The 16,430-nt window shown below is 50.3% G+C and overlaps 1 protein-coding gene across 3 annotated transcripts in view; it reads left to right on the plus strand.

Annotated features, from left to right (window-relative positions):
• The window catches only part of camta1a (calmodulin binding transcription activator 1a), a 193,907-nt gene that overhangs the window by 143,769 nt on the left and 33,708 nt on the right, over positions 1 to 16,430 (plus strand). For all 3 annotated transcript variants that reach the window (XM_061847447.1, XM_061847453.1, XM_061847462.1), the window contains one exon: positions 14,460 to 14,613. In XM_061847447.1, the coding sequence (XP_061703431.1) occupies positions 14,460 to 14,613 (154 nt within the window). The remainder of the gene's footprint in view (positions 1 to 14,459; positions 14,614 to 16,430) is intronic.

The raw sequence follows: 16,430 nt of genomic DNA on the forward strand, positions 1-16,430 counted from the left end.
TTTCAACTTGCTCCTACATTTCAAAACCGAAAGGAACCTCGGAAGACCCGAGATGGCAATTGGGGAGCCTCAAATGTGTGGAGGAGTAGCGGCAAAAGACGATATCATCGGGAGCAAAATGGCCCGACGTTAACGAGGTGCCGCCGAGAGTCGGCCTGTATCTGGATGAGATTCTGAAATGCACAGAACGCGTATCCTGACGTTATTTACTTCCAATGGGGCTTTTCACGCAGAAGCAGCGGAAGATGTTTTCTTGGAAGCGACGGAAGTCGCCTTGTGTTCTGCCTGGAACGTTCTCGGCATCATTCGCTTCACAGAAGAAAGAAGGAAGCAAGGAAGGAAGGAAGGAAGGAAGGAATTTCCTTCTTCTCGCAACTCCAAAAAATGTGGCCCCCCCCCCCACATTTGCGGCAGAAAATGTCGCCTGATGTGAAGCAAAGCAGGGTTGGGGAGAGATTAAAGCCAAGTATTCCCTCGTTTAACGCAGGATTTACATTCCCAAAAATATCCGCGGAAACTCAAATCCGTGGAGGAGAAGGGTTTTTTTCAATTTCTTGTTTTTTTCATTGATTTTGATTTGATTTCATTGATTTTTTTTCATTTGCACGGTTTCGTTTACAGGATTATTTTTCATTGACAGTCCATGTTTTTTTTTTTTAATTACGAGTTGTTTTTGTTTGTTTTTTCAATTTACAATGCATGATTTTTTTTTTCTTCCTTACATGTTTTCAGGCTGTAAAACTCCTAGCCACACACTTTTTCAACTTCTCTTAGACGGGCACTAACATTGTCTCACATTTCTCTTTTAAACACCCTCAAAGTTTAAACCTCTATAGATTAAAAATAGAAAAAAAGGTACATTACTGAATTTAGGAATGAAAGCAAAGATCAAAACATTTTTTTTTTTTTTGAGAAATAAATATAGTAATGTCCCTCCATCAATTTGTTCCGCTTTATCCAGGACCGGATACACCATATTTTCTGCACTATAAAGCACACCTGATGATAAGCCTCACCCAGTAAATTTTTCAAAGAAAAAGCATTTTGCACACACATAAGCCGCACCTGTCTATAAGCCACATGTGGCCACATTGAAACATGAGATATTTACAAAGAAAGATGTTACACAGAAGGAGTTTTCCAAGTTTAAATAATATACCTTTGCTTTTCTTTCCAAACTGTGCTTGTAACACAGCAGCAATATGGTAGTAACACAGTAGTAACAGGGCTGGGTAAAAAAAAAAAAAAAAAAACCATACAGGTAAAAGTCACTGAGACGTGGCAGCAACACAGTTCGGGCTTCCTGCTTTTATCAGCTCTGAAAGCTTTTTTTGTCTCTTTACATTCCTCCAGTTCTTCCCGCTGCCGTTTCCAGTGTCTCACCATCGATTCATTGATGCCATTAATTTTCTTCTTGGTCGGTCAGTTTGATTGCTTTTAACTTGAAAGCTGGTGTCACATGCATTTCATTTTGCATTTTCCATGATTAGGGTCTGTTCATGCTAATTGTATTCATGCACAAAGCGCAAAAGTTACATTAAACTTGCGTCTTCCTCGACACATAGATTCCACCGGTCTCACTCTTACCTTTTCTGCTCGAGCGCCCCCGGCGGCCATTAGAAATATTGCATAAATTAGCCACATCATTGCCTAAGCCGCAGGGTTGAAAGCGTGCGACAAAAGTCCTGGTTTATAGTCCAGAAATAACGTTAAATGTTTTCCCATCGAAAGAAAAATACGATTGCTTTTCAAAATCGCACATTTAATTTCACTGATGGCTCGATGACGTTGGACACACGAGAAATGATTAGTGGCGACTCGGGTGCATTTTTCTCACTTCCTCTGGCCGTGCCAGCGTCTTTTTCTGCTTTTCGTGAGTGAAGAACATGCTTATGGTTCCTTGTTGGTGCTCTTTTTCCCGATTATTTTTTGACACCTGGAATGAGCGAAACCTCGAAGGGTCGCTCGCGTTCTTGTGCCGCTCGCTGAAGTTCATTGGCCACGTTTGGCGAGCGATCCAGCGTTAGGTCCATCGTCTTGCCCTCTTCTTCCTCTTCTTTGCTCGCAGACATTTTGAGATTGTCTGAGAGAAAAAAAATTGTAAACGTACAGCCACACTGCTAGCATCGAACAATTATCTGAATTAGGGAAGCTGAACGGATTCTGTGCTTTACGGGACACGTGGCATCTGAAGTCCCTTAGCCAATCAGGATGCGGAACACAATGCGCATTCATATGCTGTAAAAAAAAAAAAAAAAAAAAAAAGAAGAAAGAAATAATGTCAAATAAGGTTGCTCCACTTTTTAAAAAAAAAAAAAAAAGTACTCAGGCGTTAAGGAAAAAAAAAAATCTGTGTACCGGCGAGGCCGCGTAAAGTGAACCACGTCGTAGCGAGGGAACACGATCCAGAATATTCAAAAGATGCTTTTTCAGAGAAATGCGAATGCGTCCCTGTGGTCGTGTGCGGCAGAGTTCGCTGCAATTCGGAGGAGGGAGATGGACGGAAGCGGTGATGAGGAGGGATGAGAATAGATTCCCTCCCTCCCTTCTTCTTATCCTCGATGGTCAGGAGCAACCAGGTGGGCGGCGGGGGGCGGTTGTCGTAGCCACAAGCCCAGCGTCAGCAGAAGGCCTTTCATTGACACGATTCTAAATATTACATGACTTCCTGATGGCAATGTGCTGTCTGGCCCGGTATTAACCTGTCTGGATAAATCAGCCTTTTTAAAACAACCCCCCCCCACGTCGGCCAAAGTACTCCTCACTCCTCCCGTCCGTGTTTTTAGCCCCGCTTCCGTTTTCTTCCCGTGATGGGTTCGCTCACACGGCGTCGGTCGTCCGTCCTCTGCCGAGGGGCCCGACGTCACGCGCGGCCTGGCGGGTGACAAATAGTTTTTTAATCGCTCGTTAGTCTCGACCCTTTCCGAGCGGGACGTGCGCGCCGTGTTAATAGCCTGGGTCCCGTGTTCGTCGTCGTCACGTTCTGCGCACTCGCAAAGAGCAGTGAAAGGGTCCAGGGACGCACCTCGAAGAGAGAGAGAAGCGTTCCGGCCTCGTGGCTCTCGCTGGTGTCAGTCGACTCGAGTGGACTATTTTTGTTTGTTTTCTTTGGGTGTACCTCACATTCAGCGTGGTTCCTTCTACATTAGTACAGCAAATTTACCGTCAGATGGAGCCGTCCAGTTTATGGGACAAGCTGCAAACACCAGCTGCTTTTTTTTTTTTGTTGTTGTTTTTTTTTGTTTGTTTGTTTTTTGCTTAGCGGTGAGATACAGTATTGATTTTTTTTTCTCCTCGGTGCCCTTGCCATCCATGTGTAGCTACACACCAGCAGCCATTTACAGAGAGGACAGCGAACGCGGCGCTCGTGACCCCCGTCGTCGTCCACACAGAAAGTCACGGCGGCGACGCGTCGCAGAAGAATTGTTTTGTTTTGGGTATTTATAATCACACCCACCAGCAAGCCGTAGTGCGAAATCCGCCACCGGTTTCATTTCCTTTGTCGTCTACCCAACTGCACTGGCTCTTACCGAGAGCTGGTTTTTAAGCAGTCGCAGCTAAATACGACGCCTCTGGGGACGACGCCGTGCATTCCTAAACCGAAGTACCAGCGCCTTACTGCATCTTGTGAAATGGCATGACGTGCGGATAATAAAACGCAAGATGTTTCGTGTCTCTCGGCTCTGTTCCTGGTGGGCCTTTTTTGGTTGTCGTTGTTGTTGTTTTCAGGATTTCTCGGTTCGGTTCTCAGAAATGTTCTAAAACCAGCCCGCTCCCTCCCTCCCTCCCTCACCCCTTCGTCCGTTCTCCTTTTCCTTTAACCCCACGGGAAACGTCTCCGTTGCCCTGCAGCAGTTCAAGCGCTTCAAGTCTTAGTACCCAAAATAGTTGGAATACCGATATTGCTAACTAATCGTATCACATTTTGCAAGGCGACATTAGCGTGGAAGCCCTATTTGTGGGTTCCAGCAGATGGAAGCCTCCAGACTGTTGGTGTTTACCCAGTTGAAATGGCAACCCAACCAGCGTTGGGAAGCCCTCGGAGTGATCTCTTGTTGTCAGAGTCTTCCAAGAGAGATGGAGTGGCAACCCACATGAGTTGAGTCATGATCCTAAGAGTTCCACAACGCCACTTGTCTGCACTCGTCTCGTTCCGGAACGATCCCTTTAGATTCCTTGGACGGGGTCTTGCTGTCGGAGTGGCAAGCGTATGTGAGGCTCGCCCGGGCCAACGAGGCTTGGCACGGCGCTCGGGCATATGTTGGCGACCAGGCTGCCTGTTTTCCTCTCCCCGCCTCACTCTGGAGAAAACCCTCCCTTCCCTCCTTAGGACGGAAGATCGAAGTGTACTGGTCTGTCCTCTGAGGACATTTGTCATTTTCTCAACCGGCATGGCGAAGCAGTTGTGTTGTGTTGTGTTGTGTTGTGTTTTTCGTCTTCGTCCGTGTATGTCTTTCCGAGATTTGGGCTGTCCCTGACCCCCTCCCGCCCAAACCTGTCCCAAAATACGCAGGCAGCCCGATCCAGCTGTCGGAGGCTCTCTCGCTCTACCGCCCTTCTCGCCCGCCTCTCGGACCAGTAAACGGCGGCTCATTTGCAAGTTAGATAAATCCTTTGAATGTATTATTGATGCAAACAAATTAGCCCGCGGGCCCCAGACAATACCTAATGGAGCCTCGGCTTACGGGTGAGGTGCTTTCCGGCGCCGTTCCACGATTGATGCCTGCTCCTCTGCCCTGTAATTATTTCTCCTCCAAATTATTCCGCTCTTCTGATGCAGTTCGGGATTTCAAGTTAATGCCGTCTCGATGATTCCGCCCCAGCCTTATTCATTACTTTATTAAAGAAATAAAAGACAGGCAATTAGATAAGTGGGACGAAGCCCCCGAAATGAGGGGAAGTGTCATTATTCAAGTTTATGCATGCTGTTCTTAATTCTCCCGGGTTTACGTCGGTTTTGGAGGATGTTCTCTTATCTTGCTGCACGCAGACACGCGCGCTCATTTTTATTTTTATTTTTTTTCAATTACTGTGTTTACGCGGCGACCAGTAAGTCGAAATAAACCCGATTAGGACAGTACTCACTAAAACGCTGTCACGAAAAACATGTTTTATTTTGAACCTTGTCAACTTAAATATTCATTCTTCAAGTCAATAAAATGAAATGAGTTTTACATCCTACCGGGTTTAATTGTCGCTTGTCAATTAAGCTTCAGCCTGACTGAATGCAAATGGCCGACCGACACAGTGGAGCAGCTGTAGGGCGTCAAGAGGACCGGGGTTCAAATCCCGGCTCCGCCTGTGTGGAGTTTGCTTGCTCTCCCCGTGTCTGCGTGGCTTTTCTCCGGGTGGGCGTCCCATAAACATGCTTGCATTCGTTGCAGAGACTAAATGGGGATCGAGAGTGTGGCCGTTGTCTGTCTCCGTCTGGCCTGCGATTGGCTGGCGACCAGTTGAGGGTTTGCCCCGCTTCCTGCCTGATGACAGTCGGGATTGGCTCCAGGACTCCCGCAGCTCTTGTGAGGATAAGCGGCTCAGAATATGGATGGACGGAAAAGAGAACATCAGCCGATTGTTGATGATGTTTCAAGACCAATGAAAATAATAACTTGTCTGAAATCATCACGTTTTATCCACGCAAACAGGATTATATGGATTGGCCTATTTTATAAAAAAAAAAAAAAAACGGTCAACGTCATTACCCAAATATGGTTTTATTCACAATAAGCTCAGGAGAGGTTGACACGTCAATTCCACATGCACGGAAGATCCGTCACAAATTAGACGAGGGCGTTCATGCACGCAAGTACGCTCGTAAAAATGACGAGAACTAATGAGCGAGTGCAGGTGAGCGGAAAGAGGACCGCCGTTGTGTCCCGGGTGATCAGACATGGGAAGGTGAGGATTGGAGGCCCCCAGGGATTCTGGTGGACCCCGGGGACTCGGGCCTCACCTCTCCGGTGTTTTGACTTCTTCCCCAGTGAGCTGCGTTGCCATCAGATCCGTCACAGACTTGTTGTCTGTCTGTAATGTCGCCCTCATAAGCATGCTCCCAAATATGTGACTCGATGTATACGCAAACACACGTTCCCACATTGTGTAACCGGGACATGAACTTCCCCCTCTGGCGCTGAACCGACTTGGTCATCTTCCATAGACTACCTTAGGTGGGCCGTTCCAACTCAAAGTTTCTCCGCAACTGAAAGTTTGAAAGTTTAGCATCATCCCTCCGAAAGTTGCATCGCCTTCCTCGGAAACGAGCCAAGTCACGCGACTGTCGACATGCCGGTTTGAATGGAACAGGCGCAAAAGTTCTGAATGAGTCCTCCCAACGTCGTCGCACGGCAGACTGGCTTGAAAGATGCGCGCTTGTCAAGAAAAACAAATCAAACGCGAGCGCATTTTCGACTGACTTTCCCCCCCGCTGATTAGCATTTTCCTGCGGTGGTCAGTTTATTACCAGGTCGTACCCTTATCATAATTAATTGCATTATGCCTGGCAAATCTCGCTCTGAGCACTAACCAGCCTTCCCCTTCCCTCTCCAACCAACTGGTTGAGGCAGGTTCTCACCCCAATTTTACAAAGCGGCTCATCCCGTTCAATTCGGTCCCACCCAAAAATAACAAACGTATTGATGTTCTCTGGTTTTGATCGGTCTGTCGTTCCGATTGAAGATCTCATTTCAACCGTTTATATGTGACCTCACCTCTTGCAATCTTGCATCGACAGTGCACACAAATTCACACCATATGGCAAATCTTTTTTTTTTTTTTTTGATAAAAATCATCGGGAGTTGTTGCCCCTTCCTCAATCCCAACCGAAACGTCAAATTGTGCGATTGTCGTTCGTCTCCGTGTGCCCTGCGATTGGCTGGTGACCAGTTCGGGGTTTGTCCAGCCTCCTGCCCAATGACAGTTGGGATTGGCTCCAGGACTCCCGCAACCCTTGTGAGGATAGGAGAAAATGGATGGATGGACGGATGGATGGACGGACGGATGGACGGATGGATGGATGGACGGACGGATGGACGGACGGACGGACGGATGGACGGACGGACGGACGGACGGACGGACATGATAGCGCACCCAATTCGATAGCCAGCTCCCAGATTTAGCCAATTAATGTCAAAACCTGTGAAATTGAAAATAATGTAAAATGAAGCAAGACAAAAAAAGATGTTTTATTTGCAGTGACTCGCTGGTATTTGGGGTGTGGTCAGGATGTACCGCTGGGCCAAAGTTGCGCTAATGCAACGGCCTCCTGACACGCACGCGCCGGCCGTCCTTCTGCCTTCTTCTCCGACGACTCCAAGTTTGGTCAATCCGGTTTGCCTTTGCATCCAAATCGCTCGGCCATGAAGGCGCTGCCCCAACCCCACGGACGCCGGGCGCTGCTCTGTATTTGGTCTCCCTCTGGCCTGTCGTGGGGGCATCGCACGGTCAAAGCGAGTCACTAGAAAGCCACAGCCCCCACCCCCCTCCCTTGCCCTCACATCCAGTCCCCAATGTGAGTCTTCTTTTGTCATCGCGCGATGCATAATTCACGAGACGAGGCGAGCCACCTTCAACAACTTTGAGGCGCGGTGCGCTCGACAGCTTCATTGTGTTAGTTGCCGCAGTTTGCGTCTCCTCCGGCTGATTAAAACGGCACTCGGGGCCTTGCGCTGCTCTGCCCCACGACGGATTAGGCCTGATGAGAAACGTCGCTTCCAGGGGAGCTGATTAATATTTCCCCAAATTTGCCTGACACACGGTGATTCGACCACCTTGCCGAAGGAGTCAGAAATGACACCGGGGAGGGGTCGCGGTCTGTCCCAAATTGTGGCTCTTCTTCTTTTCTTGTGCGTCCGTCTCCTTTTCCTCGCTTTTGCTGCGCGTGCGTGCGGCAACAGAAGAAGAGCCAGCAAAGCGAAGCGCCACCTCAGCACCTGGACTTGAATGATTAATACTATATTGATGGTCTCAATTAATTTCCTATTACACTAGCAGGAGGCTGCGGTCGCTCCGTCTCTGTCAGCGTCCCGCGCTTGTTTTGGGGCTGCTCTTTGTTGGCAGCTGCTGGATGGAGATATGATGCTTTCTTTCTTTCTTTCTTTCTTTCTTTCTTTTTTGTCAACTCACAGTGGCTCTATTTTACTGAGCAATTACCAAACATGTGCTTATTATTTTTGGGAAAACGCACTTATAGTCTGTTAGACGCCGCCTCGCTGCTTGCATTTCACTCAAGACGACATCTTCTTGTTTAATCATTTTTACACTGGACTTTGTATCAATGTTTAAAAAAAAACACACACACACACAAAGCGCCGAAGATCCTCTTAGAAGAGTGGATCGATTTAACAAAGCCCCGCTCACCTGATTATTCTGTAACCTTTGTTGTGATTTTTTTTTTTTGTTGTTGTTTTTCTTCATTTGAAACTAGCGCAAACATCATCGCACTTGAAGCCCAGTCGCCGTTTTACCTCCCGGCCTGCAGCGCTTCTTCATATTTGTGCTGATTTATTCCCGCAATGATCTCCCTGCGAGCTGGCGCTTCCGTGACCTTAATTGTCAGCGGACCCGCTCGGCCAATCGAGCGACAGTCGATGCTGCCCCCGCCGAGAGCTGCAGGAAATGCGCCGTTCGTCAGTCGCCTCAGCACATTTTGGGTGATGCCTTTTTTTTTTCTCTCCCTCTCTCTCATTCGGCGTCTTCATTATGCGCTCATAAGCAATTCATGACGTCTTATCTCTGGTTACTCGTTGCTTTAGCCCGAAGAGCCCCAGGTCTTCGCATTGTTTATCACAAAGTCAACCTCTGGTTCTGTCACTTACAACCACCCAGCTTCGTGCGGCCCCAACGCATACCACATGTTGCTAGGAAACAATTTCATGGTTTGTTTTAGTCGTTTGTCTTTACCCAGGAGCTGACATAGGGCACCCGTTTGGATGGTGTTTGCGTGTGCGATGTAAGAGGTCTCGCAAAAGCTGAGCTTCGCTGTTCATCCCAGTAATAATAATGAGCTCCTCACTGTGTCTAACGGAGCGCATATTCTCAGCAGTCCTGAGGCCATTACTGCTGCTGTGTATGATGCGTGCGTGTCATATATATATATATATATATATATATATACGCGTGTCCGTGTCTGTGCATTTATGCCCAAATGGGCGCCCGTTTCTGTCTGTTGACGCTCACAATCGGTGTCGTCTCTTGTTGTTCAGCGGGCCATTGCAGAGCCAGATAATGGCTGGCTTGGACGCGTACCAGTCCTCGCTCTGACTCCTTGTTTAGAAATGCACCCCACCCACCCCCCGGCAGCTCTTATGAAGTCCTTCTTCGCCCACAGACACAGGCGGAGGCACATAGATAGCGCGCCTTGTCGACTGGCACGGGGAGAAAGACGTCGCGCGCAAACAAATCAGACCTGCCGCTGATATGAACATGACCGAGAGCACGAGTGATGGAGTAGAAAGGGAAGGGACGGCATTAGCTGTGTCTTTTCTGCACCACTCCCTGGGAGAAAAAGAGCTGCAAACGAGCAACCGGGTGAGGAGGGAAACCCCCGTGGGGGGAGAGGAGAGGTGATCGCGAGGCTAAGACGGAAAGGAAAGAAGAAGAAGAAGAAGAAGAAGAAGAAGAAAAAGGCCCGTGAAGAGGGAGCGCAACGCGCTGAAATCCTCCCAGCGTTTTGCAGAGCTCAGCGACTCCCTTGCAGTGGGTCCGGGTGTCACCTGGCTGTCCGGGGCATGTGCGGGGCTTCCTGATGGGTCCTTTCTGGGCCCAGCAGCACAACTGATGGCCAATGCGCACTGGGAGCGTCCGCGAAAGAATAAGTCGAGTGGAAAGTGTGACTGGAGTCGCGGCAGCTAAAGGGGACTTGAACGCCTCGCCGCCCGGCCCGCCATCCTGCTTGGCATCAAGCGTGCTCCTCCACATTCAGGCTCTGAACGCTGGCCTCTTGCACTTTTATTCTAATGCAAGCGGGATCTTGGCTGGCTCCATCCCCTCCCTCGCCTGCGGCTGCGCTGCACAGATAAAGTGTTTTCAAAACGGGGGAGGAGCCACGGGCAGAAATGGGGAGGGGTGGGGGGGGTGGGGGAGGTGGTCACCGCTCTCTCACGGACACCGAGAAAAGCCAAATGCACTCCCGTATTTGCACAAACACGTCCACGCGGTTTCATTGGCCCACTCGGAGAGTTATTTCAAGCCCCGCTCTCAACTCCATCGAAGTGATTATGTGCTCCTGAATTAAAGATCACAGAAGCTCAGCCCCTGGCTTCCAACATGCCGGCCTCTTCCTGTTCCTCAAAAGTTGCGCCGTGCGCAGCCTTTTACATCTTTTCGCCAGCACTCAAGGTAGTCGAGGTAGACGACGGGAAGTCCGACTGTCCCCTAAATGGGCATCGCTCTGCTATTCCTTCCTCTTTTGAGGCCTGAACACGGAGGCCGTTCGGGTTCAGCCTGGATTTTCATGGGAACTCGGGAAACGCAGGCATGTGTTTGGGAGGCGAGGCTGCGCTCAAACTATCCTACTCGGGCTGGAAGAGAGGGCGGGAATAAGATTCGGATTATGGACGGGAGCTCCGGGCTAGTTGCTGTCTTGTTTGGAGGGTCTGGCGTGAGCTTTTGTTTTTACTGCCGCGTGGCAGCACGAGGCAAGGCGTTTGCCAGCCGCCCCCGTTGGCGGGGAGTATTTAAGGTTCAAAGCGAGAGCGGCGAGTCTCACCGTGCCTCGCGGTGGTGAAGCCGCCGATTCGCTGAAGCGCTTGACCTTGAAATGAACGCCAATGTTTGTTGAAAAACTTGCGAGCATTGCGCCGTTCGGTGCCCGAGGAGCCGAACGACTCGCATCTCGGTACCCTTTGAGCGATTCGTATCTGAGCGCAAATGCTGGTGCAGCACACGTGGATGGATAGTATAACGATACTCACGGGCATATATTGTTTATCCTCTGTGACGAATGACAAATATTACTGCAGTACTGCCGAGAGAGGGGCAGGGGGTTGAATTTTAAAGGCATTTCCATTCATTTTATTGAAACGTGGTTTGAGTTGCAAGCGTGGTCAACTCCTAACTTGAGGCACCACTCCACGTTCAGCTCGACCTCACCGGCCAATAGAAAGCACGCGTACGTACATCAGAGGCGGCATCAAGACACAAAAATGCGTGAAGATGCAGTCAAACTAGCAAACGCGGTCGCTCACACGCCACCCATTCTGCTCATTCTCCATGCATATTGATGTGCGCACGTGGCCATATGTGCCTCGAGGCGCCCGTTCCGACTCTGTCTCGAATTCAGCGTAGGCAGCCCAAATCATAGAAAGGTGATAATACATCCGCAAAGGGACACGGCAACAGGCGGCGTCTCCCCTCCGTATTATCGCCTTGATGCTGAATGTGTGCCACAAAACAATGGACTGCCCCCATATCGTGTGTGTGTGTGTGTGTGTGTGTGTGTGTGTGTTGATTGAAAGCAATATGTATCCCAGTAGCCTGCGAGTTCAAAGCCGCTGTGTACTCTTGCGCTTCTTGGCCCGCTTCAAGTGAAAATGGCCGCGTTTGCTCCGGTTTGACAGGCTTTGACGCCCCAATTCTTCCTCTTTGTGGGGATATTTTATCAGAGAAGAGCAGCCAAAGTCGTCGTCCTCGGCTTGTCTACGTTCTGTGATGGGTCCCCTCTCAATTAAGATTCTTTCATGCTAATGGTCGGCTTATCGCACGCGTGCACGGCTTTTCAAAGCAAAAGCCCAAAAGTACAGTCCGCTGCCGTATGGTTGACATTTTAGCGGGCATTCTCGTCTCCATCCTTCCGTCTTTCGGTGCATCTCTGCTGCGAATCGAGTTGATTGATAACAAAAGATCAATGACACCACCTGATCTGAAGTCCCAGCTGGACGAGGAAATAACTCACAACGCCATGTGAGGGGAAAAGCAAGAAACGTCCAGAAGGGAAACCACCCCAGCTGCGAGCGGGCAACGTTTTTCACCTCGTCCGCTACCGTCCAATGTCGGTTAAAATGGCATTCCGTTTACTGTGAAGACGTAGGACATGCCGAGAGGCCTTCCGGGAAAGTGGTTCTTCCTCAGGATCTGACCCGGTCGGTTAATTCAGAAGCCACAGCTGTCACGTGTCAATTGAGACGAAAAGAACGCTCTGCTCAAACCAGCAAACTGTGACAAAGCAGTTGCATTGCGTTTAGGACAATTTCATCACACGCACAACAACACAAACACAAACGCGATAGTGCAACTAACGAGTAGTCGAGCCGTGCTACGAAAAGTCGCCAAAGTTGAGCAACCGGGCAAAATATTAGATTCCAAGTCAACAAATGTTCCAGAAATGTCCAAAGATGAAAGGCAGAAGGCGTCCCAAATAGCGGTGCGGTGGTAAGAAGCCCCGTTGACGGTCTTTCTCGTCCTTATATAGGCACTCCGTGGAACATTCTGGAATTCCGCATCACGAAAGATCTGCAATACAATAACTTAAAGGTATGAAAGGAAAATAAAGAATAAAATGCACAGCGTCACATTGGATGCAAGCAGAAAAGGAGCAAGGAGAAGAGGCAGTAAAAGAAGGGCCGAATGCTGATCTCGGCGAGGAAGCCACTTTGCGTACTACGTCTGGTTGAAGTCAACGCAAGGAGTCGACCTCTTTGCTAAGCTGTCGTAAGGTTGGTGGTACGTGGAGACGTTCCGAGACGGAGGCCGATCCCTGGCCAGGGGTGACAGAGACTTCACGAGGACAGCGGACACCTTCCTTCGCAAGCACATTCCGCTCTCGTTCTCTTGCAGCTGCATGCTCAGACTCGGTCCAAGTAGAAGGTCATGGAACGCACCTCGGTCTGCGTCCGAGGCTCCGTTAGCCCAGGTCTTTGTCCTTCCTCGGCGCAAGGTGGGCACCCATCGACAGATTGCAGGAGGCTGCTTGGAAGTTGGCGGCTCCTCGAGAAAACCCGTTTCCCGGCTACAGCATCACCTTCGACGGCTGCGATGGCAATATCTCGCGTAGGCCTGCTCGCAAAGGCGCGCCCGTGATCGACGGCGGTTCGGTTCGGCTCGACTGGCGCTCGCGCACACGTTGCACTTATGCCGAGGCGCTGCTCCCCCGCCCTCGCGCCCCAGGACTGCTTGCAATTAGCTGAACATCCTTCCATCTGTTCGAGGAAAGTGCAAGAAACGTGAGCCCAAACACTGTCCGGAGACAGGCCACACCTCCACGCGAGGCTCTCGTGGCCGGCTGTCTTGATTTCTACGCTCAGCTCGTAGAATCATACAAACACCCGCGTGGAGACGTCCGCGCGTTGAGGATCGAGGGGCATCCCTCTTGGAAGCGAGAAACCCAAGAAAATAAAAAGAAAGAGGGGAGGGGGGGGGGGTCACTGTCACCCCTCAGCCTTTCGCTGCCCTTTGTTTTTGTTGTGATGTCGGCCAGTGAAAAAGGGAAGCAGCCAGCAGGAAATGGAAGGATTTACATTTTTCATGTCTCGTCTTCACGAGCAAGGAGGGTGTCGCTCCTCATAAGAAGTGTGAAAGAAGGGGCAAAGATTGGGAGGTGGGGGGGACGATCTTCATCCTTCCGTGGACGGGAGCTCCCCCGTTTTTGCGCGTTTACGTCATTCGATTACTCCGGCACGGGGCCACGGCTCGCCGTCGCCGCCCGCCCCGCGCCATCCGCATCCAAAGACGGCAGCCGCCGTCGTTACGTGTCCTCTGCAAAGTGCTGACATGAGGTCATCGGAGGGGGCGGCGGTCGTTGGCATGTTTGGGCTTCTTTTCCCCCCAGAAGTAATTGTTTTTCTGGGCCCGGTCGCCTTCAGCCGATGAAAGGGGAGAAAGCGAGCGGGGGGTGTCTGGTCCCCTGATTAATGGTATACACGGCGAGAGGGCGCCCGGGCCTACTGTAGCCGCGCCTTGATTTATTTGCCACTTAGCGCTGATGAAGCTTCAACCTGCAGTCGCGCACGCATGTTGTCGTTGCGTTTTTCTCCGTCAGCCTCTGCCGTTTGGCCATTCTTGCGTCTTGTTTAGCTTCGGGCGCTCGCGTCTTCTCTCTATGTCGGATTTGTTCCCGGATGCGGTCTGGCGTCAAGTACCCGGAGGAATTGAACGTGGATCTGTTTGGTCAACTTGGCAGTCGAATAAGTTGCATTGGAAACCCAGAAACAAATTGGGAACTTTGAAACATCGTTTCGGGCAACGGATCAACTCGGCGTGCGGGAGGACTTGAGAAAAATCCAATCAAAGCGTCGTTCCACGAGCACACGTGCAAATGTCGACAGATACGTCCAAACACGCACGCGCGCGGCGCAGTGAGGTGATTGCGGATTTGCTTTTGTGTGCGACTGTGCGCCGTTTGTAGCTCGACATCTCGCGACCCAGCTGGCGCCTTTCAGGCCCGGCGAAGGCGGCCACGGCTGAGCCGTCGCATCCTGAAGCGGGTCGAGCGCCACGCCTAATCTCATCTTCTGTTCTCCCCACAGAACCCCGACATTGTGCTGGTCCACTATTTGAATGTGCCGGCCATCGAGGATTGCGGGAAACCGTGCGGTCCGATCCTGTGTTCCATCAATACGGACAAGAAGGAGTGGGCCAAATGGACCAAGGAGGAGCTGATCGGCCAGCTCAAACCCATGTGTGAGTCTTTCGCTCCCCGTTCAGAAAATTCCATTTCTAGTTTTGAATATCAAATCCTCTGGTTTGGTGTTGGGGCGCCGGTGTCTGCTCTCATGAGCTGATTGCTGCTACGACAGCACCTCGGTCGGCGAGCATTACTTCTCGTACGAGCGCGTGTTCTTCCCGGGGCCCTCGAAGGACGGCGCTGCCGGTACCGCAGGCTCCGCTCAGACCGGTCCAGAAGCGCGCCTCCCTCCTGTACGAGTGCGTCACCGGGGACGTCGCCGCACGGCCACGGCATCTGACTCAGCCGAAAATGCCTCCTCCCCACCCCATCCGCACTGCCCTCACTGGACTGATCCACCTTGTTATCATCTTCACAGATTGTTCTGCTAGATGTCCTTTTTTTTTTTCTTCTTCTTCTTCTTCTTTTATGTATCTCCGGGCATCGCGAAATACCGAGGCGATTGTGTGGAAAAGGTCGGCCTTTTTCAGATGATGGCAACGGTCGAATAGGGGCTTTGTATCGTATGGAACCCTTCCAAGGACCGGCATACAGTCAGTCCGGTCGGCGATTCAGGGCAATCGAGCACGAGACGGGGGGGCGATGACGTCCGGCGGCCAATTATTAGCGCTTTGGCCAGCTAAAGAGGAACCTTAAAGGCGCCGCCGCTCACTGCGCACTTTCGGGTGTCATCGGCGAGGTTTCGTCGACATCATTATCCTCCTCACTGCTCTGCTTGCTGTCACTTTTCGGACATAAAGCCGCCAAGCGACAATGGCCTACGGTGTTCATTACATCTGGGACTTAATGTAAAACCAAGCACCATTTGCAGTAATGCGTTAAGTCATTAACTTTGGGAGTTGTTGGGACAGAGAGGGTGACGCCTTCTAGCACAAAAAGGATCCATAAAGTGCAAGAAAACACTCTTGCTTTTTCTTTTTTCTTTTTTACCCTTTCTCTCTCTCTCTCTCTTTTTATGGAGGGCTCGCTGAGCCAAAGTAAGCAGTGTAACGGAGCAACATTGCCATCTAGTGGGCCCGTTTGGTAACACACCTTTAAACTGATGGCTGCGCTCTATTAGCAAAACTCACGTTGCAATTTATAAGGTACACCTGCCTCATCGAACGACATCGAAAACAAGCTGGATGTCGAAGGATGTTCGAGGTTCTGTTCATGTTTAGCAGACGTTTTGGAGGCATCTGCTTGACAAGACTTTTTATACCCCCACGGATGAATAATTGTAGGCGAGACGGTGAGGCAACTGCTTTGAGCGTCTGCCTCACAGGTCTGAGGACTGGGCTTCAAATCCCGGTCCCGCCTGTGTTCTCCCCTCCTACGCGGATTTTCTCCGAATGGGCACGCCGCTTTCCTCCCACATCCCCCCCCAAAAATATGCATTAATTGCCCGTAGGTGCGAATGGTTGTTTGTTTCTACGTGCCCTGCGATCGGCTGGCAACCTGTTCGGTGTGGATAATTCACGGACGAGAGTAAACCGGTCCTGCTTCAGGTCGGTCAAGATCACCAAAATGAGTCCATTTTGTTCAGTGCCACAATAATGAGAGGGAGAAGTTCTTGGTGAAATTTGTATTATTTTCTTCAAGGTCAAATGTTTACATCCACAAAAAGTACTCGGTCTTTAAAGAACATGGGGGAGCCCAGATGATGAGGTCATGGCTTTGGAAGCTCCTGATAGGTTAACTGTTATTTAAGGCCACATCCCGAACACTCTTTTTACTTGTTTAAAATCACGGGAAAATCAAAAGAAATCAGTAAGGAAGTCAGAAAAAGAATCGTGGAGCTCCATAAGTCGGGCTCATCCTTGGGTGCAATTTC

The sequence above is a fragment of the Syngnathoides biaculeatus genome, chromosome 2, assembly GCF_019802595.1.
Source record: "Syngnathoides biaculeatus isolate LvHL_M chromosome 2, ASM1980259v1, whole genome shotgun sequence".
Lineage (NCBI taxonomy): Eukaryota > Metazoa > Chordata > Actinopteri > Syngnathiformes > Syngnathidae > Syngnathoides > Syngnathoides biaculeatus.